The 27,775-nt window shown below is 45.1% G+C and overlaps 1 protein-coding gene across 1 annotated transcript in view; it reads left to right on the top strand.

The window, feature by feature from the left end:
* LOC147642275 (uncharacterized) overlaps window positions 1–27,567 on the top strand; it is a 73,894-nt gene extending 46,327 nt beyond the window's left edge. The window contains exons 2-4 of the mRNA XM_086804604.1: window positions 19,083–19,326; window positions 26,755–26,879; window positions 27,259–27,567. Of these exons, the coding sequence (XP_086660730.1) occupies window positions 19,083–19,326; window positions 26,755–26,879; window positions 27,259–27,345 (456 nt within the window). The 3' untranslated portion in view covers window positions 27,346–27,567. The remainder of the gene's footprint in view (window positions 1–19,082; window positions 19,327–26,754; window positions 26,880–27,258) is intronic.
* The last annotated feature ends 208 nt before the right edge of the window (window positions 27,568–27,775 follow it).

The following is a 27,775-nucleotide window of genomic DNA, read 5'->3' as shown; positions in this document are numbered from 1 at the left end:
GCCTTGCAGATGCAAGACTAACTACTAAGATGACTACTATGCAAGCCATGTGCAACCCTATATGCTGTGCAAGAATGCAGATGGATGGGTTACTAATGCATACCTAAGGGAAAATCCCTAAGGGTGGCCTGCAAGATTTTGAGAACTGGGTTTAACTGTGCGGAAGCGATTAACATGATGTCTGACTGGATGACTGATGCAATGAACATGCCCTAAGGCTGGTTACCCTGTAACGCTCTGATACTACCAATGTGACATGTGGAGGTCTTCGACCGTAGTAAACACAACCTTAGTCTAACTAAACTGCACTTAATGATATTTAAGAGATAGACAAATATGTGTCAATGCAATGCAGCTATATTAGATGATGAATGCGGGTACAATGAGATCCAAATGGATCTATGCTGCTGAATATGCTGATATGCTGAAAATACTATTGTCCCACTATCTTTCCCTTGTCTCCTGGGAAGGAAACGCTGAAGGGATGCTTTGGAACAGATGCGATGCTGATCTGATGATGAAACGCAGATGCTCTCCTGTTACGTGGTAAGGAAACGCTGAGGAGATAGATGCGTTTGCTGAATATGGTAGACTGAATGCTGATGCGTTGCTGAATATGCTGCTCCCAAGGCTTCCTGGAGGAGAAATGCTGGAGAACACCTTGCTGAATGCTACTGAACTGAGATGCGATGATCTATGTGCTGAGATGAGAGACTGAAAACGCTGCAGTCAGATGATATCTCTACTGAATACTGATGCGCCTCTATTTATATGAGGGAGGGCTGCTGGTCGGCCAGCCTGCTGGCTGCAGTCGGCCAGATGCAAAAAGCCCACGACTGAATATCTAATGCCAAAAAGGCTGGTCGGCTGATGTAACCATGCTGTCCGCTGATGTAAGCATACTGTCGGCTGCCTCCACAAGCCCCAAATGCTGGTCTATATGGCTAATGTGATGCTACCATGCTGAATCCAACTCATACCATGTGGTACATGCTGAAAACATTCATTTAAATGCCTAATAAATCCTGATGATGCTTATGATGCTAAAATGATGCCATGTCACTGTACACCTGACTGGTGTGCACGTGACAGTGCAGGCTAGCTTCCCTCCTACCCAACATTGGTATCAAAACCTGGTTAGGGTTAGGGTTACACCCTGTTGCTCCCAAACATTAGGGTTAGGGTTTGCCCCTTGCTGCAGCCTATTGCACACTTTACACACCACACTCTCTCTTATTATTAAAATTAAAAAAAAACTGTCGTGTTCTTCTCTCCCTTGTTGTTCCCGACCTGTACTGCCTGATTGCTCACGACCTGCTGTTGTTGGATGCCGACTGTACCTGTGCACTACCTGCCGTGGTCGCCCTCAGACACGCCATTGCCACCGCCGCTGTGCGTCGTTGACCTTCAGATCCGCCCGTCAGATTTGTCGCCCGTGCGCCGCCGCCTCCAACGCCTGCTAGATCTGGGGTCGCCGCCTTCAGATCTGCCTAGCGCCGCCCTCAGACTTGCGTTGCCTGTCATGTGCCCAGCGCCGCCCTTCACCTACTTAGCGCCGCCTGTCGCCTGCCCGCCTGTCGCCAGCTCGCCGTCGCTTGCCTGCTGTCGCCTGTGATTGATCTGCGCCGTTGTAAGACTTCAGCTTCAGATCTGTGTCGTCGTACGACGCCTGTCAGATCTGACACCCCTGCCTCAGATCCACCTGCCTATTGTACCTGCTGCCCAACTGCAACTCCAAATTCCTTACAGATTTCAGGTTTGTGGGATTTGTAAATTTTGACCTAAAATTGCTAAAAATTAGCAAATCAGTTGCATTAATTTTAGGGCTTTTCACCATTGAGTCTGCAATTGCAACATTGGCATTGATTTCAGCAGATTTGGTGCACTAGAAATTTGGGGATTTTGTAAAAAGTGGTACTATTTTGCAGAAATTGACACTATTTGCAGGCAATTTTGGGTATTGGAGGCACATTTGGTTGGCATTGGGACATTTCCCCCAAATTTTTGGGTATTGCAGGTACATTTGGTTGGCATTGGAGCATTTCCCCCAAGTTTTTTGGGTATTACTGCCACATTTGGTTGGCATTGGAGCATTTTCCCTAATTTTTGGGTATAACAGGCACATTTGGTTGGCATTGGGGCATTTCCCCCAATTTTTGGGCATTGCAGCACTTGGTACAGGTGACAATCACATAAGCAGATTTACAGGTGCAAATCCGGTTCAGATGTGGTCTAATTGGTTGCCTAAAAATTAGGACTTTTCTACATTGAGCCCATTTTTGGAGCATTCGACCAATTTACATTTGATATGCCAGGATTTGAGCACTTGCAGCTCTTACAGGTGTCTGCTGATTGTGTTTTTCACGGCACATATATACATTTGTGGTTTGTTGTAGTATATGTATGCCATTGTGGACACTTTGACAGATTTGCATCATCGTGCAGTACACTTGCAGATTTGGGACATGCATATGTATTTCTCCTAGTGAAGGAGTTCCCTTTCAGTCCATTGGTTATCGTGCTATTTATCTCCCGCATTCTTACGGTTTTGCTGGACATTGCATACTCGTGGTGACTTGTGACAGATCTGCTGTCCTATCATGGCCAATAGTAATAATGACCTCTTTGGAATGCTATCTCAAGAGGACAAGCTCAATGGGGACAACTACCCTATGTGGGCTTATATGATGCGTCATGTTTTGGTTGCCAAAAATGTAAGGTTGTATGTGGATGGCACTGAGGAGCGTCCTCTTGCACCTGCTCCAACGGAAGGTGAAGTGATTCCCGTTAGCAACCCAATCCAACTTCCCGATGTTCTTGAGAAGATTGTTGAGGCAGTGCGCCATGCACACAGAAAATGTGATATGAGGAAACCTGTCACACAACAATCTGTCGGCTGCCTTGTTTGCATTCTCTCCATCAGCTACAAAGTGGATCACTTTCTCTTCACCCACCGCTTGTACGGTTGCTGACCACTCTTGGAAGAGTGCTTCTGCACTTTTCCCTGTCTTGGATGCATCATGCGATGAGATAAAGTAAGATTGCCCTCTGGAATAGGCAATGACACCATGAATGGATCTGGACCGAGTGTCGCTCCAGCCATATGCAATAAGTGTGATGCCATTCCTGTCCCAAGAGGACCTAACAATCTCTGTTGTTGCTGCAGCAACTAGGCCCTTCTCCTTCGCTAGTAAGGTGGTTCTCAATGCCTCTGATGATGAAGGAGTGTAGATGGATCCATACTCTGCAATCTTACGCACCATGTCCTTGAAACAGAAGCTACGAGCAGCCTGAAAGGAAATGGCATCATGGCAGAAGAAGCGCGCAACACTACCATCCACCTTCTCCTTCTTTGGGTCCCATCTACTCTGAAGTGTACTCTGCCTGGATCGAACAGTACCCCTCGTGCCCACTACTAGTGGTGGTGCACCAAATGGACTTGTAGTGGGTCCAAAAAATGATGGCATTCCACCAAATGAAGATTTCGTGGTTCCAGAGGTTTGTTGTGAAGTGCCCACATATGTGGAAGGATCTACTCCCACCTCTGCTCTCTGAGCCGATGAAGATGCCCGCGTTGCTTCGTCTTTTTGACGAAGCTCCTCTCGTGCTTCACTAGAGATGTTGGTACAGAATGCAATGTCTTGTCCATGCTGATGAAGTAGGTGTGCTCGAATACGAGTTGCACTACCTGACTTCGTAAGGAGACAATATTTGCATGTCCACTTTTTCACGCCTCTTGTTTTGTAGGCATCCTCTGCCAAGACTCATCCCACCAAGACCACTCCGTAGATTTAGACTTCTTTGAGATGGAATGATCCATGGAGGTCATGGATGCAAAGATTGCAAAGAAGGACCGAGGAACAAGGGTCAATGCAATGGACAGTAAGGACAAGGTGCCAGGAGATTCTAAAAAAAGAAAGTACACAATAGAGCCAACAAAGCTTGGAGAAAAATAAAATTCTTTATTCATTCAACAACAATAGTTTTTGGCAATACAAGTTACAACAGGTGACTTTCTACATGGGCTTTATTGTCTTGATCCTCATGACTGGTAGGTGCCTCAACATCAACTAGGACCACAGCAGGTTCTTCTACAAGCTGTAGGTTTCGCCATATGGGGGCTCGTCTTCGAGTGTGTCTTGGGACCATTTGCAATAGCAAGCAATCTTCATCATCCCAAAACCACGTGGGACGGTAATGACATCGTCGAGCCCTCTTAGAGATTGCCTCTTGCAATGTCAGGCTCTCTCGAAGAGGCAAAGGGCATCGACAATGAGCTGTTTCGATGTATTGTCACTCAGCCACGCATGAACGACAATCGCGCCACTCATAGAATGCCATTAGTGCAAACTATTGAATGCAGCACAATAAGAAGAAGAGAGGGATTAATTGAAAAAGGACTTGTTATATTAATAAAAAAGGTGCAATTTAATTAAGAAGCTTCCCATCTATTTTTTAAATAGTCAATGATCATTAAAAAAAAACAAGGTTCATTTATAATTTTTTTTTAAAAAAAAGCACTTACTGATTAAAAGTTATTGATTGTGGAGGACCAAGTTGAGAAGTGCCTTGCTCCGACTTTAGCCTTGCTCTGACTTCAGCCTTGCTCCAGAAGGGGAGAAAGGGAGGGAAAGAGAGAAAGGGGTGGAGCGAGGGCCGTGCTGGAGCTTTGGGATTTGAATCTCAGCTCTAGGGACTTGTGTCACAGTCACACAGGAAACAAGTCTTGTGTACAAGTACACTGTACATGTCACGATTGTGACTAACTCTCTTAATCTCTTCTTAATTACTCCTTAATCTCTTATTAATTGAAAGGACACCTGTGAAGGGTCACACCCTTACACTTGGGTCACTATCAAAGGACATGTCTATTCATTAAAAGACACACCCCTAAGTCCAAAGGACATAACCGTTGACTCAAGAGCCACACCCCTTCCCAGGGATGTGTCTCTTCACTTGTACCCTTTCGGCCTCTATTTAAGAAAGGCCCCTGTCTGAATGAAAACAACTCAATCTTTCTTGCAGCATTTGTCTTATGTTTATTAATTAAGTCTTAATCATGTTAATAAAGCTATAAAAGCTTTACAATGGTATCAGAGCAAACTTTTTTCTGCCCCGTGTTATGTCCAAACCCTAATCCTAACCCTAAAATCAGTCCTAACCCTAACCCTAAAATCAGCCCGCCCAAACCCTAAAATTGGGTGTAGCAAGTGTTGAATGGAAGAGCAAGAGAGAATGTCCCATTTAATTGCCAATTTTACTTGATTAAGCATTTTTTCCCAATTTTCTCAAACAAAAAGAAAATGGTGGGAAGCAGAGACTCACACCAGGGTTCCATCTAAGTGCTTGTAGGCTGCCCTGTACTCTACTGGAGGTCCTGATCACACTCCTTTCGGTCTGAATCCCTCTCCAAGCAAGGGGCGCCACTCTTCGTTTTCTAAAGCCACAACTCTTCACGTTTTTTTTTCTTTTTTTTAATGTGATGTTTCACATAATACAATAGGCTTACCATTAGCCTTATAAGTTAAGGCTTAAGCCTTTTTACACCCACGTGGCCTCACCCAACCACCTGAGCAGCCGGCAGCCAGCACCCAACGGCAACCCGACCAGCGAAAGGCAACCCGACAACCTGACTTGCGCAAAGAAACCCAGCAGCAACTAGCGCTAGGGGGGGGGGGGGGGAAGAGAACCCAACGGCCAGCCCAACCAGCGCATTAAAAAAAACCATAAACTTGCTTTACGGGTTCCTCCGAAACGGTGCCACCCTTGCGGCCGTTTTCAGCTACTCACTCGCCTTTCGCCTGCCTTGGTCTCCTCCGCGCCAGCTTGCTGCCGTCTCCCTTCCTCGAAAGCAGCCTTCTTCATTGCTAGGCTCCTGCGGTCTATGTTGGTGTTTGGACCAGCCACGTGTAGTTGGTGTTCTCCGTGACTTGATGGCTACTACCTTGGTGCTTCTTCTCTAGCAATACTATTTATTATGGCAACCTCCTTCAGTTGTGTTTCTCCACTCCTGCGGGGCCAATATCCCTTTTTACGGGATCAAAAGCACCTCTTCGATCACGTGGACACACACTACCCTCTTCTCCGACGGCTTATGGCAGAGGAAACCTATGACTTCAGTTATTTACAGGATACACCCTCTGAGTCCATAGTGCCCTCTCCTACCAGTGTTTCTCCACCAATCTTAGCTCCTGTTCCAGTGAGTGTGCCCCTCTTTTTCCAGCCCACTCATTACCGCATACAGATAGCCACACCGACTTCTCACCTCCGAGAATTCGACGTGTGGGTGATCCGTGTTCGTACTTCTGCACAGGATCTGGATCATTATTGTTTTATACTCAGGCGTCATCCTTATCTGGGCGCTATCCTCCTCGAGTGTAGCATCATTTTTCATGAATATTGCACTTATTCTGAGGACATTCATCCATCTTCATTCACAATGCGCCCCTCTACACCGGAGTATACACCCTTGACACCAGTAGCTGCCCCTACCCCTATACCTTCTTCTCCAGTAGTAGACTCTCGTGTGAGCCGAGTCCCAGAGGATCGCCCTTACTGTACTGGATGGTCTATAGCCGCTTCACCAGTACGTGGCCTCTCCTCTTGGGATTTCCAGATGCCGCACCCTCCAGCCGATGGTTCTTACTAGAGCCCAGCGGCATCATCAACAGCAAAAACCCCCAGAGCCTCATCACCCTGAAGCCTCTACATCAACATCTCCTCTCATGGCAGAACCTGTTGACATACCAGCCCCTCCGGAATGGCAGTCAGCTTTGCAGCAACTTCAACAGCAACTCCAGGAGTCTATGGCATCCTTGGCCTCTCAGATCCAGCAGCTCCACACGGATCGCCACTCCTACACAAGTTCCGTACCAGCAGCAGATGTTTCAGCAAAACAGTACCAGCAGACGAAGACGTCATTCCTTCCGAGGTAGAAGGCGACGACCTTAAAACTCTTTATCGTCTTTTACAAGCCAGTAAAACAAAGAAATTGGAAATTAAACCCCCAGACTCTTATGGTGGTCAGCGCAATAAGCGCATCTTAGACCAATGCTTCTACAAACTGCAGTTATACTTTGAAACCATGACCCTTTCTGACTCCAAAAAGGTGATTTTTGCGGTTTCCCTCCTCAAAGACTGTGACATGTGGGAGCTTATGACCGTAGTAAACACAACCTTAGTCTGACTAAACTGCACTTAATGATGTTTAAGAGAGAGACAAATCTGTGTCAATGCAATGCAGCTATATTAGATGAATGAATGCGGTTACAAAGAGATCCATTTAGATCCAAATGGATCTGTACTGCTGAATATGCTGCCTATATGCTGAATATGCGGGATGAACTGCTGTCCACTCTTTCCCTCGTATCCTGGGAAGGAAACGCTGAAGGGAGGCTTTGGAATAGATGCTGAATGCTGACCTAATGATGTAACGCTGATGTGTTTGCAGATCTGAGGGCTGATGATGATGCGTTTGCTGATGATGATGCTGAGGATGATGCGTTAGTTGTAACTGCTGCGGATGATGATGATGCGTTAACTGTAACTGCTGCTGAATGCTTCTGTATGAGATGCGTTGATCTATCTGCGGAGATGAGGGGCTGAAACGCTGATGATCCAGATGAGGATGCGCTTGAATGGCTGAATGGAGAGGCGCCTATATATATGTGGGTGAGAGGGCTGGTCGGCCAGTACTTGGAATGCTCATAAATACCATAAATGGTATATAATGCTAGTCGGCTGCCCCAAAAATGCCTGAAAAATGCTTTTAATGCCTGTAAAAATACTTGATAAATCTGATGATGCTAATGAAGCCATAATGATGCCATGTCATTGTACACCTGACTGGTGTGCACGTGACATTCCCCGCTGCTAAACTGTTGCTGGGTGGATACCTGGCAACCTTTGACTACTCTGTGATCCTTCTCCTCCGAACCACTGCCCCCTTCTGTCTTCTGTTGGGACTGAGGCCGTCTGCAGGAGTGAAATCCTTTGAGCCAAGACTCCATGTACTGCGGGAACTGAATGGCAAATACCTGAGTCACCCCTGACCTGCCTCTGGAAACCTTTCACCTACCATCTCTGTCGTACTTGAAGTTCTGAACCTCCTGAGGCGATGTTGGAGCAAACTTCCGTCTTCTGTGGAAGAGAAACTCCCTGCTGCTGCCAGTTGAAGCCCAAAACTTATGTCCTCCTTTGATGATGGATGTCATTCTTCCCTGAGAGTTCATGGGCAACATGTATGCAAGACTGACTGCTCAGATGACTACTATGCAAGCCATGTGCAACCCTATATGCTGTGCAAGAATGCAGATGGATGGGTTACTGATGCAGACCTAAGGGAAAATCCCTAAGGGTGGCTTGCAAAATTTTGAGAACTGGGTTTAACTGTGCGGAAGCGATAAAAATGATGACTGACTGAATGACTGATGAACTGAACATGCTCTAAGGTTGGTTACCCTGTGAGGCTCTGATACCAATGTGACATGTGGGAGCTTATGACCGTAGTAAACACAACCTTAGTCTGACTAAACTGCACTTAATGATGTTTAAGAGAGAGAGAAATCTGTGTCAATGCAATGCAGCTATATTAGATGAATGAATGTGGTTACAATGGATCCAAATGGATCTGTACTGTTGAATATGCTGCCTATATGCTGAATATGCGGGATGAACTTCTGTCCACTCTTTCCCTTGTCTCTTGGGAAGGAAACGCTGAAGGGAGGCTTTGGAACAGATGCTGAATGCTGACCTGATGATGAAACGCTGATGCGTTTGCAGATCTGAGGGCTGATGATGATGCGTTTGCTGATGATGCTGCTGAGGATGATGCGTTAGCTGTAACTGCTGCGGATGATGATGATGCGTTAACTGTAACTGCTGCCGAATGCTTCTGTATGAGATGCGTTGATCTATCTGCGGAGATGAGGGGCTGAAACGCTGATGATCCAGATGAGGATGCGCTTGAATGGCTGAATGGAGAGGCGCCTATATATATGTGGGTGAGAGGGCTGGTCGGCTAGCTTAGCTGCAGTCGGCCAGTACTTGGAATGCTCATAAATACCATAAATGGTATATAATGCTAGTCGGCTGTCCCAAAAATGCCTGAAAAATGCTTTAAATGCCTGTAAAAATACCTGATAAATCTGATGATGCTAATGAAGCCATAATGATGCCATGTCACTGTACACCTGACTGGTGTGCACGTGACATTCAATGTGACATGTGGGAGCTTATGACCGTAGTAAACACAACCTTAGTCTGACTAAACTACACTTAATGATGTTTAAGAGAGAGACAAATCTGTGTCAATGCAATGCAGCTATATTAGATGAATGAATGCGGTTACAAAGAGATCCAAATGGATCTGTACTGCTGAATATGCTGCCTATATGCTGAATATGCGGGATGAACTGCTGTCCACTCTTTCCCTTGTCTTCTGGGAAGGAAACGTTGAAGGGAGGCTTTGGAACAGATGCTGAATGCTGACCTGGTGATGAAACGCTGATGCGTTTGCAGATCTGAGGGCTGATGATGATGCGTTTGCTGATGATGCTGCTGAGGATGATGCGTTGGCTGTAACTGCTGCGGATGATGATGATGCGATAACTGTAACTGTTGCTGAATGCTTCTGTATGAGATGCGTTGATCTATCTGCGGAGATGAGGGGCTGAAACGCTGATGATCCAGATGAGGATGCGCTTGAATGGCTGAATGGAGAGGCGCCTATATATATGTGGGTGAGAGGGCTGGTCGGCCAGCTTAGCTGCAGTCGGCCAGTACTTGGAATGCTCATAAATACCATAAATGGTATATAATGCTAGTCGGCTGTCCCAAAAATGCCTGAAAAATGCTTTAAATGCTTGTAAAAATACATGATAAATCTGATGATGCTAATGAAGCCATAAGGATGCCATGTCACTGTACACCTGACTGGTGTGCACGTGACAAAGACACTGCTTTATTATGGTGGCAACGACGACAGCACGCTGGAAAAACGGTTACAATGTGGGAAAAATTCGAGCAGGTCCTCCGTAAGTAGTTCATACCTGCCAATGCGGATTTCCAAGCCCGTACACGCTTACGCCATTTGGACCAAACTGGTTCCTTGGCCTCTTATATCTCCTAGTTCACCAACTTGATACTGGAGATTGATTCTTTGTCCCCAGCGAACGAACTTCATGCCTTCGTTGAAGGGCTTAACCCCACACTGCGTGCCGATGCTCAGAAATATAACCCTGTCGATCTTGCCGATGCCATATGATATGCCGAGCGCGTTGCAGACATTAATTCTCAAAATCCGGCCTCTTCTGGTCGAGCTAATGACTTTCAGAAAGCCAATGGATCTCGTATGAGCCGAGATAGTCGCAGAGAGTCATCTGGCTCTTCTACCTCCCGGCCTAATCTCCAATGGAATAATTCTCAACACCCTCGCCGATCAAAAGGATCGTCCTCTTTTCGGTTCCGATGTTCTCACTCCGTCCAACCACGCAGTTCGGATCGTGGACGGGACCAAAGACATGACCAATCTCGCAATCCTCGTCCTTCTACTGTTCCTTTTGGACGGGATCAACAAAAGATGGGATTGTGCACAATTTGTAATGGACCTCATCGTTGGTTTGAGTGCCCCAAAAGACCAACCCATCGATAGAATTCTAATGCTGAACTCCCCACTTCCGAGGAGAAACCCCTAGTTGCTGACAAAGGAAAGCGTGCAGTTAATCACCATGCTATTGCACATGCTTCAGTAATTACCGCTACTGCTACAGCACAAACTGCCTCTGCACCGTTGCCTCAGCGGTCTACTCAAGTTTTGGTTCTTCAAGGTTCTATTTCCAATCACCCTATTCAGGTACTCATTGACAGTGGGTGTTCTCATAATTTTGTGGAAACCACCTTGACTCAGAGATTGAAGATTCGGACTTCTCCAAGTACTGTTGTTTATGAAGTAGAGCTTGCCGATGGTTCCACATCCTCGTGTAACACCATTGCCAAACACCTCTCCTTTCGAATTCAGCACTATCGTGACAAATTGGATTTCCAAGTCATGAATCTGGCACATTAAGATATGATCCTTGGTCAAGATTGGTTGTATCAATATGATCCCCTGATCAGTTTCCGGAACCATTCTATACAATTTGCTCAAAATGATATGCTTGTGGCTCTCGAAGGAATCAGAGACCAACCTTCTACACCAACCCGTTCAGCTCTTCAAGTGAAACGGTGGGTCCGCAAGTGTGGTTGTTCCTCAGCACTTTTAATGGTCTATTCAGCCAACGACCCTCCCGAGGACATAGATACAGAGGTGATGTATCTCAGGCAACCTTTCTTTGCTCCATACTTGGATCTTTTTCCTCAGGAGCTTCCTGCGGTCCTCCCACCTCGTCGACCAGTCGACCATGCTATTGATATTCTTCCTGGCAGTGCTTCACCTACTCGTGCTCCATATCGAGTTTCTTTTACGGAATCTCAGGAGATACAGCGATAACTTACTGAACTTTTGGAGAAAGGACATATTCGAGAAGCCACAACACAAGCTTTTGCAAATTTAAAGACAACTTTGACAACAACTCCTGTCATGGCTATTCCAGACCCTACTCTCCTCTTTGATGTTTACACAGATGCTTCCGATATTGCCACTGGTGCCGTCTTAATGCAACAAGGACGTGCTATTGCGTTTGATAGTCATAAGCACTTTGCAATTCAAGGAAGTTATCCGGTATATGACAAGGAATTTTTAGCTATTGTTCATGCCTATCATGCATGGAAACATTATCTCCTTGGTGCGGATTCAGTGGTGAAAACAGATCATCATTCTTTGAAATATATCTTCACGCAGTCAGTTATGAATGCTAGGCAAGCACGTTGGGTCGAATTCTTAGCCAATTTTCATATGACAATTGAGTATGTTCCTGGTCTTACCAATGTGGTTGCGGATGCCCTCAGTCGTATGCCGTCAGCTTCGGTCTTGGCTATTTCTACAGTTGAAATGGATATACCTCAAAGTTTCAAGGACCGTTATTCAAAAGATCGTGATTTTGGAAATGCATTTCGAATTCTCAATTCTCAGAATGCAACTCCTTTCGACTTAAAGATTTATGGAGCATATACAATAGTGGATGGTTTATTATATTATCAGGACCGTATTTGTGTACCTCATGATACGCATGTTCGAAGAGTATTGGTGAAAGAACATCACGAGGTCACTTATGCTGCATACCCAGGCATCAACAAGACTTATCGTCTTTTGACAGCTACATACTATTGGCCTCAAATGAAGCAAGATGTTATTGAGTTTGTTACAGCGTGTCTCTCATGCCAACGTATGAAAGCTAGCAGACAAGTTCCAGCTGGTCTTCTTCAACCACTTCCAGTTCCCAATGAACGCTAGGAAAGTATTAGTTTGGATTTTATCACTTCATTGCCACGTTCTTCTAAAGGCAATACACAGATTCTTGTGGTGGTTGATAGATTTTCTAAAATGACACATTTCATCCCGTGCAAGAAAGCAGCACAGGCATCAGAGATTGCAGTACTGTTTATACAGTATATCTTCAAACTTCATGGATTGCCAAAATCTATAGTTTCGGATCGAGATCCAAAGTTTACAGGACATTTTTGGACTTCGATATTCAAGTCTCTTGGTACAAATTTACTCTTTAGCTCTGCTTATCATCCTCAGATAGATGGACAAACGGAACGAGTTAATTAGATTCTGGAAGAAATTCTGTGACATTATGTTTAGTCTCGATTAGCTTCATGGGAAGAATATTTACCTTTGGTAGAATTTGCTTATAATAATTCTTATCATTCAGCTATTGGAATGACACCTTTTCAAGCAACTTATGGCCATACTTCCCTTATCTCTGCCAACTTTGTTCTTCAACATAAAGTGGCTTTAGCAGACCACCTCATTCAGGAAATGCAAGATATTCTATTACAAATTAAGGATAAGATGATCAGCGTCCAAGAGCAATATCAACGCACAGCTAATAAGCGTTGTCGTCACATTGAATTTCAAGAAGAAGACTTGGTATTATTATATATTGCCCCTCATCGATGCAAGACAGTGAAATCAGTTTTCCCAAAGCTTCGTCCAAGATATTATGGACCCTTTCGTATTATTAAGAAGAACTCATCTCTCAGTTATAAGTTGGAGTTACCACCTTCTTGGGGTAGAATTCATCCAACTTTCCACATTTCTTGGCTCAAGAAGTTTGTGGACGGTGATTTTCCAGTTTTAGATATTTTGGATTATGTTCCAGAAATCGAAGATGAACACATACTCTTAATTCCAGAGACAATTCTTGATGTCAGACAGAAAGAAACACGACATAAACTCACTACAGAATTTTTGGTTAAATGGAGAGATCTTGATGATTCCGACTCTACTTGGCAAAGTGATGAAGACTTACAGGAATATCCATAACTTCTTCGGGAATTCTTTCAAAGACAACCATCTCTTCTTAGCCGGAGTCTTATTTTAAGTGGGAGGGAATGTCACGATTGTGACTAACTCTCTTAATCTCTCCTTAATTACTCCTTAATCTTTTATTAATTGAAAGGACACCTGTGAAGGGTCACACCCTTACACATGGGTCACTATCAAAGGACATGTCTATTCATTAAAAGACACACCCCTAAGTCCAAAGGACATAACCGTTTACTCAAGAGCCACACCTCTTCCCAGGGATGTGTCTCTTCACTTGTACCCTTTCGGCCTCTATTTAAGAAAGACCCCTGTCTCAATGAAAACAACTCAATCTTTCTTGGAGCATTTGTCTTATGTTTATTAATTAAGTCTTAATCATGTTAATAAAGCTATAAAAGCTTTACAGTACAAAACAAGCTTCGTACTACAGATTATGTGGTGTGGTATTGAGACAAGTTGCAAGGAGAAAAACGGGAAGGAGGGGAAGGCCATCGTTTTTTCTCAATGGGCATCGCATGCTTTTACGGGCGGGCCAGCTATCGTTTTTTATTTAATTATTTATGCCACGTGGGCAGCGAAGTAATAATGGGTGGAGCCTTACGTTTTATTTTTGGCGAAAAAAAGCCACGTAGGTAGCTTCGACCCTTTCCCCCGTTTCTTGCCATTTCGGTGACGTTGACGTGGGGAAACAACATTTCCTCGTTTGGGGGCGTTGTTTTCCCTGTTTCTTGTGACTGTGGCTGGTATAGTTGGTACAGCAGGTACAATGGCTGGTATAGCTAGTACAAGCAAGTACAACAAGTACAAGGATTGATACATCAGGTACAAGGGTTGGTACAACAAGTATAATGGCTAGAAATCATAATAAATGATTACATACCCTTGTCTTCAGTATTTCTTCGCGATGGAAGCCTCCAAAAACAGTCCCCAATAGCCGGTATTCTTCATGGGCAGCCTTTAAGAGAGAGAAAGAGAGTAGCCATAATTAGTGCAGCTTGTAACGGTGGTAGAGGCTAGTGTGCAGCAAGAGAGTCTTCCCCAAATGAAGAGAGGAATCCAATTTATAGATTTGAGCCTCCCACGAGCTAAAATGACAAGAGAAGGCTATAATGACTAGTGGAGAGCCACACAATAGCTGAAGTGACGAGTGTGAGGCCACTTGTCTCACTTTGATTCACTTTCTTGCCACATGTCCCAATCTAAGAGATGGGTTCTCCCATAATCTTTACCTCTAAAAATATCCCAACTAGAAGTCTATTTGTCATAGGTACTTTGGCAACTCTTGGTATCTGCTCAATTCCAGATGTAATGACACGAATAGAATTTCTATCAGAGTCGAGCCAAAAATAGTAACTCTCCTAAATTTTAGGAGTGTGGTCGTTTGTATTCCAGGATAATCCCCCCTTCCCAAAGCTTGTACTTTCCAAATATTTAGGCATCCTGGAGTCCACCAGACCCCTTTCATATTGGGAAATGTCTAGGCTGGTGACAATATCCCTAACTGTTGAACTGACGTGATAACTTTGTTAGAGTATGTCAGTACTGGACACCCATCCATTTTGGGAGAGTTTGTAAAACTCATCCTCAAGGCTAGTCATGTATTGAGGACAAAGAAAGCATTTTTTTTCGCTTTAGAGTTGAGGTGTTGCTAAGTGGACTCTGTCTTGAGGATCTGAAAGCTTAGCCAAAGGATAATACGCCACAAATTGATGAATAAATTGCATAGTTGCGGCGTGATTGCACTTACCATTATACTTACTAAAATTTGGTTGAGCTCATATGACGGTGGTGGTTGGGGCGGTGGAGGTTGTTGTGCCACTTTAGGGAGAATTGACAACATATTTGCTTGCATAGATGCTATCAATTGCTGGTATTCGAGTTGCATAGTGTCTTGTTCAAGCCTTTGCTAGTGTTCTCCAGTTGCTAGGGTTGCCCGTCATCGTTGGTCTTCATTAGCTCTGCATTTGGCATCCTCGGCCCTTCATTCATCATCACATTGGGCTTCTTTGGCCCTTGGTTCTTTGATTGCTTTTCATCCTTAGGCTCTGCATTTGGCATCCTTAGGCGTTTCATCTTCTTTGATTGCTTTCTTGACATATTTGCTTGCATAGATGCTATCAATTGCTGGTATTCAAGTTGCATAGTGTCTCGTTCAAGCCTTGGCTAGTGTTCTCCGGTTGCTAGGGTTGCCCGTTGTCGGTCTTCATTAGCTTTACATTTGGCATCGTCGGCCCTTCATTCATCATCACGTCGGGCTCTGCCAAATGCAAGGACGAGGAAGACCTGAATCATATGTTGACCCAATAGCACTATAAAAGACTCTATGAAGCCACTTATGCAAGCCTAGATTTGTTGAAGGGTTGCACATATGGAGGTTGACAGAATCTATGAAGCCACTTATGCAAGCCTAGATTTGTTGAAGGGTTGCACATATGGAGGTTGAAGATGACAGAATCTTCTATGCTGCCTTGGACGAGGAAGACCAAACATAGGCTGAACCATATGGTGACCCAATAGCATTGTAAAAGACTCTATGATGCCACTTATGCAAACCCAGATTTGCTGAAGGGTTGCACATATGCTGGCTGAAGATGAGAGGATCTTCCATGCTGCCTTGGATTGAAGCACGAGATACTTTAGGCTGATTTGTATGCTCCAAGGATCTTAAGCACACATGTTCTCTTTAATGCTTAACTGAACAGGTAACTATTTGGTCCTCCTAGCTCTATTTCACATGATGACATCCATGCCCGGATACCAGATAGGTGGAAGAAGACATGGAGACAAGGTCCATAAGGTTTGATTAAGAAAAAGCACCATTCTTGGTCAAAAAGCAAGAAAAAGCAAAAAGTCAAACAGGGATGACCGCGAGCCAAGGAGACCATTGGAAAGAGGAGATTGAACTAGACCAAAAAGCTAAAAGGCGCTTTCTCAAAAAGCAACTCTAAGGCCTTAAAGCCAGAGAAGCAAAGCACCAAAAGTTGAGTAATATTTTATTAATAAAAGTAAAGGCAAAAAGAAAAAAGCAAAGCATAAAAAGACAAAGCAAAAGCATGAAGGCTTTTGGGCAAAAAGTAGGGTCTCTTACAAGTATAAAAAGGATTGGACTTCTCTTGTAGTATCATGAACAAGATCATTGAAGATTGAAGGAGATCGTGGAGTGTGTGTGGGCATCATTATAATCATGGAGAGCTTCTTCTTTGCCATCAATACCTTCTTCAAGTTGCTTTTCAGATGTACGGTCAGCCCTAGACTTGTATGGGCATATGCATGGGTGATACGGACACATGTACGGAGCTGTAAGGAAAAATTTCAGAAACCTTAAAATTGCTTCAAAAACTCTAAAAACTGCTTTTTGGAGATTTTTATCGCCCAAAAACCATTAAAACAGGTTTTATATCAGTTTTCTTGCTAGAAAGAGCTTTTCCATGGTTTTCTTCATTGACAAGGTTGTAGGAGTTGTGGAGATTATCCATGGGAACTTGAGACTTGGACTAGTTGATATTGTGCTTATTCTTTCTATCTTTAGCGGTGCATTTGTCCTATCAACTACTTATTTGCTGTACTAATTCTTTCTATTTGCTACTTCCCTTGGGCCTTAGTGCTAGGCTTCATTATAGCTGAGTCTGCCCTGCATCTCTGGAGGTTTGACAGAAACTTAGTACGAAGGGCTTTGTGTGAATATATGCTCTTATGTGTGCATGTGTGTGTGTGTGGAGTGCATGTGTGAGAGCATATCTTGATACAGAGTTCTACATCCACTATTGGGCACTAATAACGCTAGTGGGAATGTCGTAGTATCTAGTCCATACTATGCATAATGGAGTTGATAGGTATATAGTCTTGTGGGTTGACTACCATGAGTATATAACATGCACGTTCCTAAAAGGTGAATTTGGGCATGTTCCTGGATTCATCTAGGTATTGGATATGAACTTGGACATAGAGCTTGGGCATGGAACTTGGACTAGGATTTGGACTTGGATTCATTGGATTCGGATTTGGATATTAGATTTGGTAATAGCCCGGTGAGAGATACTTGTGGGTCATTCCCGTGGTGTGCTCGGCATCAAAGATCTTGTGCCTCGACATCGACATCGACTTGGATACCCTACATCAGTATATCTGTTTGTTTTGTATTCATTGATTGTATTGATCCTGGCCAGCGTGCCCGTGGATTGTTCTTGAATAAATTCCTGAAAGGGAGCGGGGCTTGTTCCCCGCTAAATGTGGTGTATTGTGCAAGATCCCTATTCCCTTCTATCTCTCCCCTCTCTCTCAATATCTTTCTCTTGGACATGTGGTTGAGTCTGTCATTGCCCTATATATGAGATGGATGCTGCTGGTCGGTGATGATATGCTGTTGTTGACCTGCTTTTTATGCCCATGACTTGTGATAAATGCTACGCATGCTGGCCGACTGATATCTAATGCTGGGAACGTGGTCGACTGAGATATGTGTGGGTGTATGATGCCATACATCAAGACAAGGCAAAGCCCATGTAATGGAATGGCCCATGCCCATGTGCATACCTAGATGCTCTTTACATGCTTCTATTTGCTTCTAGGATTGACCTGGACATGCCTTAGCCCAAGGTGACCTACATGTGACTGTTCTCCAAGTGGGTTAAGGAACAGACCCTGACACCTAAGGCTAGAAGAAGACCTACGTAGCTCGTGCGTGATATGTCTTGGAGTGGGGCTCACAATGGGGCCATGGCATACGACAAATATTCCTAAAAAGGGTATTAATGTTGTAATATTACAGGGAATGCTGAGCCAGTGTGTCACATAGCAGCACAGTGCACGTGACAAATTGAGGAGCCTCCTTGGTTAGTGATACTCGTTGTTCAAGACAGGAGACCACCTCCAATGACATAAAACTGGTGCTATGTTCATTGTAGTGGCAACCATGATGTGTGTGTGAGTGCTCTTGATGTAGGATGATCATGGAACGGCATCGCAAGGATGCTGCATGCTTGTTTCCAATAATCTGAGGGGCCATGTTGTGGGTCTTTGGGGAAAGAGCTGAAATAGGGGAGGAGACAATAGCTTTTTTCTTGGGAGGGGGAGGACATCTTTCGCCCTTGGTTAGGTGGCACTCGTCGTGTGGGACAGGAGACCACCTCCGATGACATAAAATTGGTGGTGTGTCACCTCTAGTGGCAACCATCAGGTTCCACTGGTTATTTTGCTCTACACTTGGAAGGAATGTGAGCCACTATGATTGCAACCTTGTCATGCTCCATCCTATTGAGGGATTACTGAGAGTGCCTTTTAGGAATAACTCTTTACTCTTTTCGGCCTCTCTCTCTCCTGCCCTCAAATGCGATCTTTCAAAAGGCATGTGCATACATAGCGTTTTAATCTGTTCACATTTCTATGGTGTGCTGTTGTGTTTGCGTTTTACATATTGGGAAGTATGATGTGCATGTAATTCGATGCACACTCGTGATGTGTTCTTTCTAGTATTGGACGACTGAAATTTGTGAGTTGTTAGATCTAAAGGATTTTTTTGTTTATGTTGGTACTATTGTAGGTGTAGGCTTGGAAGTTCCACACACATTGATAACTGAACACCTTATGCATCTTGCAGCACACTGCTAGTTCTAATTTGTGCACCTTTTCTCACGATGTCTGGATTTTGCAGGGAATTGGCATGTGGAAATCCGAAGAACCCTATAATGTTCAATGGGATGTTGTGAGGACACTGCGGATGGTGGCCGCAGGTTTGTTCATATCTGGGCCCACACTGCATGTATGGTTCAATTTTGTATCGAGGTGTTTTCCAAAACGTGATCTGGCAAGCACACTAAAGAAGATGGCCATGGGGCAGATCATCTATGGCCCCACATTCACAGTGGTTTTCTTCTCCCTCAATGCTTTTGTACAAGGTATGCAATTTTTTGTTCGTAAGGTATAAGGATGACTCCTTTTTGCCTACCATAGGCCTTAGTGATATATATATATTTTCTTAAAGACTGCGTTTAAAAAAATTGTTAAAAATAATTTCACTTAATCTCTCTCTCTCTCTCTCTCTCTCTCTCTCTCTCTCTAGTGTGCGCGCATGCATGCACACACACAAGGCTATCTTTGTCATGCATTTTTTACTTAAAGAGATATATTTTCATTTCAGGACTCCATCCTTTATTTGGTACCATCTATTTCTCAAAGGCTATGCCATTTATTTTTTACTTTCCTCAATACAAACATCCTACTTGCATTTCACATAGCATTTCTCTCTCTAGCATACCATTTGTTTCTCTACCCTACTATTTCCAACTCTCTAGCATTCTCTCTCTCTCTCTCTCTCTCTCTCTTTCTCTCTCTTCCACCGCTTTTGAACCTGCTTCGCCCGTCGTTTCACTCTCCGCCCTCGACTCTCTCTCTTCAAACCTGTGTCGCCCATCACTTCACTCTCCGGCCCTGCTCAATGCCCCCCCCCCTTTGTTCGCTTCCACCGCTTTCGAACCTGCTTCGCCCGTCGTTTCACTCTCCGCCCTCGACTCTCTCTCTTCGAACCTGTGTCGCTGCCCTTTTCCCACCCACCCTTGCTCAGGCCCCCAAGGCAGCAACCTAACTCTCTTTCTCTCTCTCTCTCTCTCTCTCTCTCCCCCCCCCCCCCGCCTGCTGCCTATCTTTCTCTCTCTTCGCAACAGCCTCCTCTGGCCTCTCTCTCTGTGGGAAGTGCTGCAGACAAGCACAGAGCTCTTCCTATGGCCAAGGGTTAATTAATTTTTAACCCGAAACCAGCCTTTTTCAGCCCAAGACAAGATGGAGAGGATCGACATTGAAGACCTGATCAAGGCAACCATCCAACAACACAAGAAAGAGACGGACAATGCAATTAATATGGTCAACCGGAGCCTTCTTGACAAAGTCAAGAAGCTTGAAGCGCGGATAGCAGCCCAAGATGCAGAGATCGCAAATCTCAAGATAGAGATAGAAGAAGCACGTGCTCAACATAAGCTCGAGGAAGGTGAAATTCAGCCCGTCATGATGGAGGAGCTGAACACCATCAAGGCCCAAGTGAGAACACTTCAAGAGGGAGAAGAAAAGAAAGCTCGGGAGACCTCCTCGTGGGTGGAGGTGCTCACGAAGATGCAAAAGCAAGTAGATAAAGCGGAGAAATGGATAGAAGTGGTCAAGAAAGGTAAGAACAAGGAGGCCGAAAGCACATCTACCTCGAAGATTATCAACCTAACCATTGAGGAGGAACAAAGAAGAAAGACAAGGGAACTTCATGTGCGGATCACGGGGCTTAAGGACAGTGACAATGTAGAGGAGGAAGCCAAAGATTTATACACACGCATGGGCATTTCGAGGCCTACACACACGGGGGCTTGGAGAGTGGGCAAGAAAGACAAGAATGGAGGAGAGAGCTTGAAGGAGAGAGCTCTCATTTTACGCTTTCCCACCTTGGAGGCCAAGAAGGATTTCTTGGCCAAGCGCTCTGCCCTTAAGAAAACGGGCATCTTTTTAGGAGATGACCTCACCTTGGCACAACTAGCACATATGAGGGAGTGCATGCCGGAGATTAGGGCAGCCATAGAAAAAAGGGAAGCTAGCATTTTACAGAGGAGGCAGAGTGGTGATACTAGAGAGACGCACCACCTGACGGTGCGAGACCTATGGGACCAGTCTGAGACTTGCAGTATGGAACTGCAACGGAGCATTGAGACTGGATGTGGGGGCCTTTGGGGACAGCTTCAGAGATAGGGACATCATCTTCTACTCGGAGACACATCAGGCCCCAGGCAACACATTACCGAGAGTGGCGGGATACAGATGGGAGACGACTTGTAGACAGGAGGCCCGTTCGAAGCATGGTGGTCGCGGATCCGGAGGAGTTGCGGTTCTTTTTAGAGAGGAGCTTCAGCCACTCATCCATGTTATGCGCCGTGATGAGAGCGCGAGGTACATGTGGGTCAGAGTGAGGGCAGATGAGGGTAGACCCCTATACATTGCTATATGTTACTTTCCACCCAGCACATCTCATTATGCAGCGCCCAAGGGAAAATCTCCATATATGATTCTAGATGAGGACATGGGAGTTCTCCAGGGAGGGAGATGTTATCATCCTTGGGGACTCTAATGCTCGAACGGCTCAGTACCAGACCTCCTTCTTTGACACTTCGGAGGAGATGTTGAGAGAGATAGATGTGGAGGAGATGTGTTTGACCCGGAGATCACAGGATGAGGTGGAGTGTACTGAGTATGGGAGATACCTCTTGGAGATGGGGACTGCACATGGGCTGGCCATTTTAAATGGCCTAGAGAGGTATCCACTTGCCAGTGGCTTTACTTGCTTTCCACACAGACATGGGGCCAGCACAGTGGATTATGTTTTAGCCTCGCCAACCTTCATCCCGAGTATCCAGGATTTTGCGATTGGCCCCAGGCCCATCGGAGTTACGGTGGATCATGCACTTCTCTCCTTTACGGTGGATTTCCACTACAGCACCCGCCAGGTTGGGCAGTCCTCCTATCACCCGAGATATACCTTCTGTAGAGAGACTAATGGAGTATACACCGCAGAGATCTACAACTTGTTGAGTGCTGAGGATCCACACAGGCCATTAGCAGAGCTCACACAGATCCTGACAGAGGCTTTACATGCAACTGCAACGACGGCCTTCCCACACACGCAGCCCACAGTACGACCACGTCATGGGAGCATGCCCCAGAATAGTTGGTATGATGATGACTGTAGGGAGCTCAGAGCCCGGCTACAGAGAGAGGTGGCCACAGGTGTTACTACATATAGACAGTCACGCATCATCTTCCGATCCCTCATTCGGCGAAAGAAGAGAGCATTCTTAGCTCGGCTAGAGAGAGACATCTATCAGTTGTTTTTGAGTCAGGATTCTGGGGAGGCCTAGAGATTGCTTAGAGTGCACCCCCCGCCTCCGGCCATTACCTCTCCAGATACATGGGGCGAGTATGCAGCCTCCCTCTACACAGTACTAGAGCAGCCACCACTACCGAACCCTCCAGAGCCTTGTCCACCCACTTCTACCTTCTTCACAGCAGAGATGGTGAGGAGGACCATCAACAGATTGCATACAGGGAGGGCACAGGATCATGAGGGCATTGTAGCCGAGCATTTCATACATGCTAGAGATATGATTGCAGACTTGCTAGCTCTCATGTTTAATAGAGCCATGTGTGAGGGGTTTCCTTGGACTTGGGGTACTTCCACAATTGTGCCGGTACTCAAGTCTGGAGATCCGAGCCTGCCGACCAACTACCGCACCATTATGATTGGTCACTTGCTGGCCAAGCTATATGCATGTACTCTTGAGCATGAGTTGAGCAGATGGGCAAAGAGACAAGGGGTCCGAGCTCAGGGACAGGCCGGTTTCAGGAGGAGATTCTCTACTTTGGATCATATCTTTACCCTCAGGGCTATCATTGAGGAGGGCAGAGCACATGGGAGGAGGATCTACTGTGGCTTTGTGGATTTCCGCAAGGCCTTTGACATAGTGCCCAGAGCTAGACTGATGCGCAGGCCCCAAGACTTGGGGGTTCCATGTGAGCTTATTTGGGGTATTATGGCACTTTATGAGACAGTAGTTGGGTAGGTGCGGACTTCAGAGGGTCTCTCCCAACGAGTACACTCCACTATAGGGGTGAAACAGGGCTGCCCGCTCTCTCCGACTCTATTTGGACTATACATTGATGAGATCTCTGATTATATTGGGACACGAGGGGACAGAGGAGCCCAGTTGGCTGGCACTTGGATACCTCTGCTCTTATATGCTGATGATATTGTGCTTATAGCAAACTCACCGGAGGGTATGCAGAGGCACTTGGATACCTTACATGCTTATGCACAGGACAGTGGGCTCTCAGTTAACCTTGGTAAGACCAAGGTTATGGTGTTTAACACTACAGCTCAGTGGGTCTGGAGATCAGCGCCTATTTTCACATATGGGCAGGAGACAGTGGAGTATGTTGACTCATACACATATCTTGGAGTGGTGTTCACTGGGCCCACATTTTCCATGAGGAGGGCAGCAGAGGCCAGATTGACTAGAGGATATGCAGCACTAGGAGGTCTAGAGAGGATGTGCTCATAGGTACAGTTTCAGGAGCCACGCACTAAGCTGTGGCTTTTTGACACGCTGGTCACATCGGCTATGCTATATGGAGTACAGATCTGGGGGCCTAGCCTAGATCGTCACAGTTGATCAGGACGCACATACGATGGATGGAGATCGATGGAGAGACCACTTGTGTCCATGATCTCCAGGATGATTCGGGCTAAGGCCTCGGTACCCCATGAGATTATCCGAGCCGAGATGGGAGCACCACCGATCGTAGTAGAGGCTCTTGCCAGATCAGTATCCTTCATTCATAGCACCTGGGAGCTTCCCCGGCACCGGTATGCACGACTTGCTTTAGAGTCCTCTCATCAGCTAGCCATGGAGGGAGACACTTCATGTTGGTATGCGCAGATAGCATCCTGGTTTGAGCTCCACGGGTTCAGCTTAGACAGACTTCCACCCTTCCAGTACTCTCTAGAGGCACCCTCTCTCACCTTGACACATTCTGAGATTAGTAGAGTCATCAGACAAGACCTCATTCAGTTGGACACTAGGAGGACATGGCTAGAGCCCTCACAAGAGTTGGGGACGAAGATGACTTTCTATAGAGACCATATTCTCCGCACCACTAGGGATGGCTTTATACTTAGACCGAGCTACATGGATACCCATCTGTCTCATGGATTGAGGTGCGCCATTGGGCAGATCCGCACCTCCTCACATCAGTTAGAGATAGAGACAGGCAGATTTAGAGGCATACCTCCAGGGGACAGGATTTGTCAGATTTGTTGGATAGAGCCAGAGACAGAGGAGCACTACATCTGTCGCTCGCTGCACAGCATATTATGAGATTCAAGGGCGCTACCATTGCCTTTTCAGAGAGGGATTTAGACCACTGGCTAGAGTCATGGACTATTGTGATTAGTGATGCTTGGGTTTTTATCTCCTAGAGATCCGCAGGCTCAGAGAGTCCATCATCAGGAGCAGACGCCCGACTGGTAGGGAGTCCACACAGAGACAGATTACTGACTTCTTTAGAGGGACTACCCGAGAGGACACACAGCCGACAGCCCAGCAGCGAGCACCCCGTGGGACTCTAGTTGAGAGAGCTATCCAGTTGGGCAGATCTAGACGCCCAAGGGTTCGCGGATCCTCACATCGGAGACGGTACCTACACCGGGGGATTCAGAGCATCATTGCGAGGCATTGGGCTCGCCCGACCAGGCATCTCACTATGGCAGATATCCAGGACATCCGGTAGAGACCCATGCTAGAGCTCCTAGGATGATTACGGCTCCAGCCATATACTGTTGTACTCACTGTCACTTTTGTACTCCCCCATATTCATGTATTCATGTATTCATGTATCCATGTACTCATGTACTCATGTACCCCATTTTGACTTGTAGCATTAGCTTCCCACTCTCCCTAGTTGCTGCTTCCGGATGCCCCCCCTACTGATGTATTGTGGGGCTAGATACTTAGTTCTTTCTTTTCCTTTCCAGACAGTGTATCAGATGTCACATGGTTGTAACTTTGGTCTCATAGGTCACTTTGGCCTTTTGAAGACGTTAATATAACATTTCATTTCATTTCACTCTCTCTCTCTCTCTCTCTCTCCATTTCTATTTGAACTACCTTTTTCTTTTTCCTTTCCATGTGAACACAACTCCCCTTGCTAAACACATGGAAGCCCTACATCCACCACCCCTAACCTCCCCTTCATTTACGCTTATGCTTGGGTGTTCATCTTTGATGGTGCTGATGGAACACAGTAAACGCCAAGATGGAGGTCTTGATAAGCATCACCTAAACTCGCTGAACACGTATTCTTTCCTTCATAAGTTAGTACATTAATATCCACTCTTTCTTGTGATAAGAGAGCATGGATTCTCATGTATGTGTTTACTTATCATTGGTTGTTACACACTGCATATTCTGTTTGCATGATTATGGGAAGTTCGTGCACTTCGATGCTTCACCATGGGTGCATAGTTGCCAAAAAACGTGTTTCATTGGGAAGTGTATTGGTACAAAACATTTGAAACAAGTTTTTTTCAAGACTTAAAAAAGAAGAAGTGCTACTGTAGTCTGGACTCTTTGCTTGTTTGAGAGCACTTATGTGGCATGTTGGTCCACCTATACATCTGGATTCCGCACCATAGCGTAACTATCCCCCATAAGGATAGGACATAGAAAGGTTAGAGAATATAGACACCCAGAAACTCTACATGCTGTAGATCCTAGCGTCCCATACCACTAGGATACACACCATATAAAATTTCCTTGAGACTTTTAAAGCCGAGTCAGGATGATCAATCTGTCTTGCTGCACTACACCTCCACCCCATGTCATGGACCCTAGTATAATGGTTAAAACTTCATGCCTGCATGTTGTGCTTCAGCCTGCAATGTATGCTTTTCACATTCAACAGGTTTTCTGGCAATTTTTTGACTTGTATACCCTCCCCCTCTTTTTTTTTGAAACATTTACGACACTTCCAAGACCCAGCCCCCCCCCCCCCCCCCCCCCCCCCCCCCCCGCCCCCCTTCCCCCCCCCAAAAAGAAAAAAAAGAGCAGATCCTTCTGTAGTAGCAACTTGAATGACCTCCCAAAGGCAGCTTGCCCCCCTCCCCCACGGGGCTTGATCTCCTGCTCGGATAACTCAAATACCATAGAGCCTATTTTTCCCCCTATTTAATCCCTTTCTTGCCTTGTTTGAGTTTCTTGCAATTTTTACGCTTTCATGCTGTGTCTTGATGTTGTTGGAAAGGCTTGACTATATACGTGCTCTACCAGTTGATAAAGTTCTCTATCAAAATGCTACAAAGCTTTGCTTACTTTTATTTGTGCACATAGTAACTACATGCTCAAATTTGTAGTACTCATTTGCTCAGTAGACAGAGTATCTCTCTCTCTCTCACACACACACACACACACACACATTGACCACAAAAGTTTACTATCAAATTTTGTGCTTCCTTTTCTATCATCTTCTCGATCATTAAATATTAATGTAAAATAATTAAACGATTACTTATTTATGGCAATCAGTATTTGATCTTACCAATACAATTAAAAGAAAAAGTCTACATAACTAGTGTTTAACTAAATTATCTAAATTTAGATCGCTATGGATATTTAATCCAATTGCTATGTACTTTTACTAATATAGAATATCGATAAGGAATCGATCAATATTTTTTATGTTACATACCTTCGAAACTAACAGTAAAAGGTTGGCCTATTGAGAACCCTTCTCTTGTTGTCCAGGTGAGTCGATAGATGAGGTTGTGTCACGGCTTAAACGGGATTTTTTTCCAACCATCAGAAGCGGGCTTATGTATTGGCCTGCCTGTGATTTTATAACCTACCGCTATGTGCCAGTTCATCTTCAGGTAACTCCATATAACACCACACACACACACGCACACCCACACCCACACCCTCATACAACACACACACACACACACACACACACACTGACACACTCTCACTCTCTCTCACATGCGCCCACGCACACACTCACTCTCACTCTCTGTATGAATTCATTGCACAACTATTCATGAAGAGACCTGTGTATTCGGGGTTTGATTCACCTTTGGCAGCAACCATATTCTTATGGTTCTTGGGAAGGTTGAAAGAACGGGGGGGAGAGAGAGAGAGAGAGAGAGAGAGAGAGAGAGAGAGCACGCACACTCACTCCCTCATTCTCACTCTCACACTCTGTATGTGTTATTATTACCTACTAACCCGCCTAGCCTGTTTTGAATGCAGCCATTGGTGAGCAATTCGTTCTCTTTTATATGGACAATTTATTTCACATATATGGCATGCTTGAAAAAGGTCGAATTAGCATGCTGAGACCCAAGAAGTTCTGCCAATGATTCATCTCCAGCACAATTATGTGTGTAGTGTTTTCAACACCAACAAGTGGAGAGAGCCAGTAATTTGAAGCCCCACTGTTTTACTGATTTGGATTTACATATTGACTATAGTCCAAGCCTATCAAGCCTCATTGTGGCCACCCTTTTTTGGGTTTATGGTTCAAGGGGAGATAAGAACAATTTAAAGCCTTTTGTATATGGAATTTCAGAGTAGTAAGTATATGGTTCTACTTGATTCAAAATGAGTTGTTGAAATAGCATCTATTTACACTGTACAAAAAGTGGGTAACAAGAGAGATTTTTTATTCATTTAGTCCTAGTACAAGCCAAACATAAACTGATTTTTCTTTCTTAGTTGTGCTATATACCATCTCCTTGGCATCTCTCTTACAAAACCTATATAGTAA

This window comes from Cibotium barometz, chromosome 1 (assembly GCF_041138505.1).
Source record: "Cibotium barometz isolate CiBa-2024 chromosome 1, ASM4113850v1, whole genome shotgun sequence".
Taxonomy (NCBI): Eukaryota; Viridiplantae; Streptophyta; class Polypodiopsida; order Cyatheales; family Cibotiaceae; genus Cibotium; species Cibotium barometz.
The sequence above is the reverse complement of the archived record's forward strand: the minus strand, read 5'-3'. Positions and strand labels throughout refer to the sequence as shown.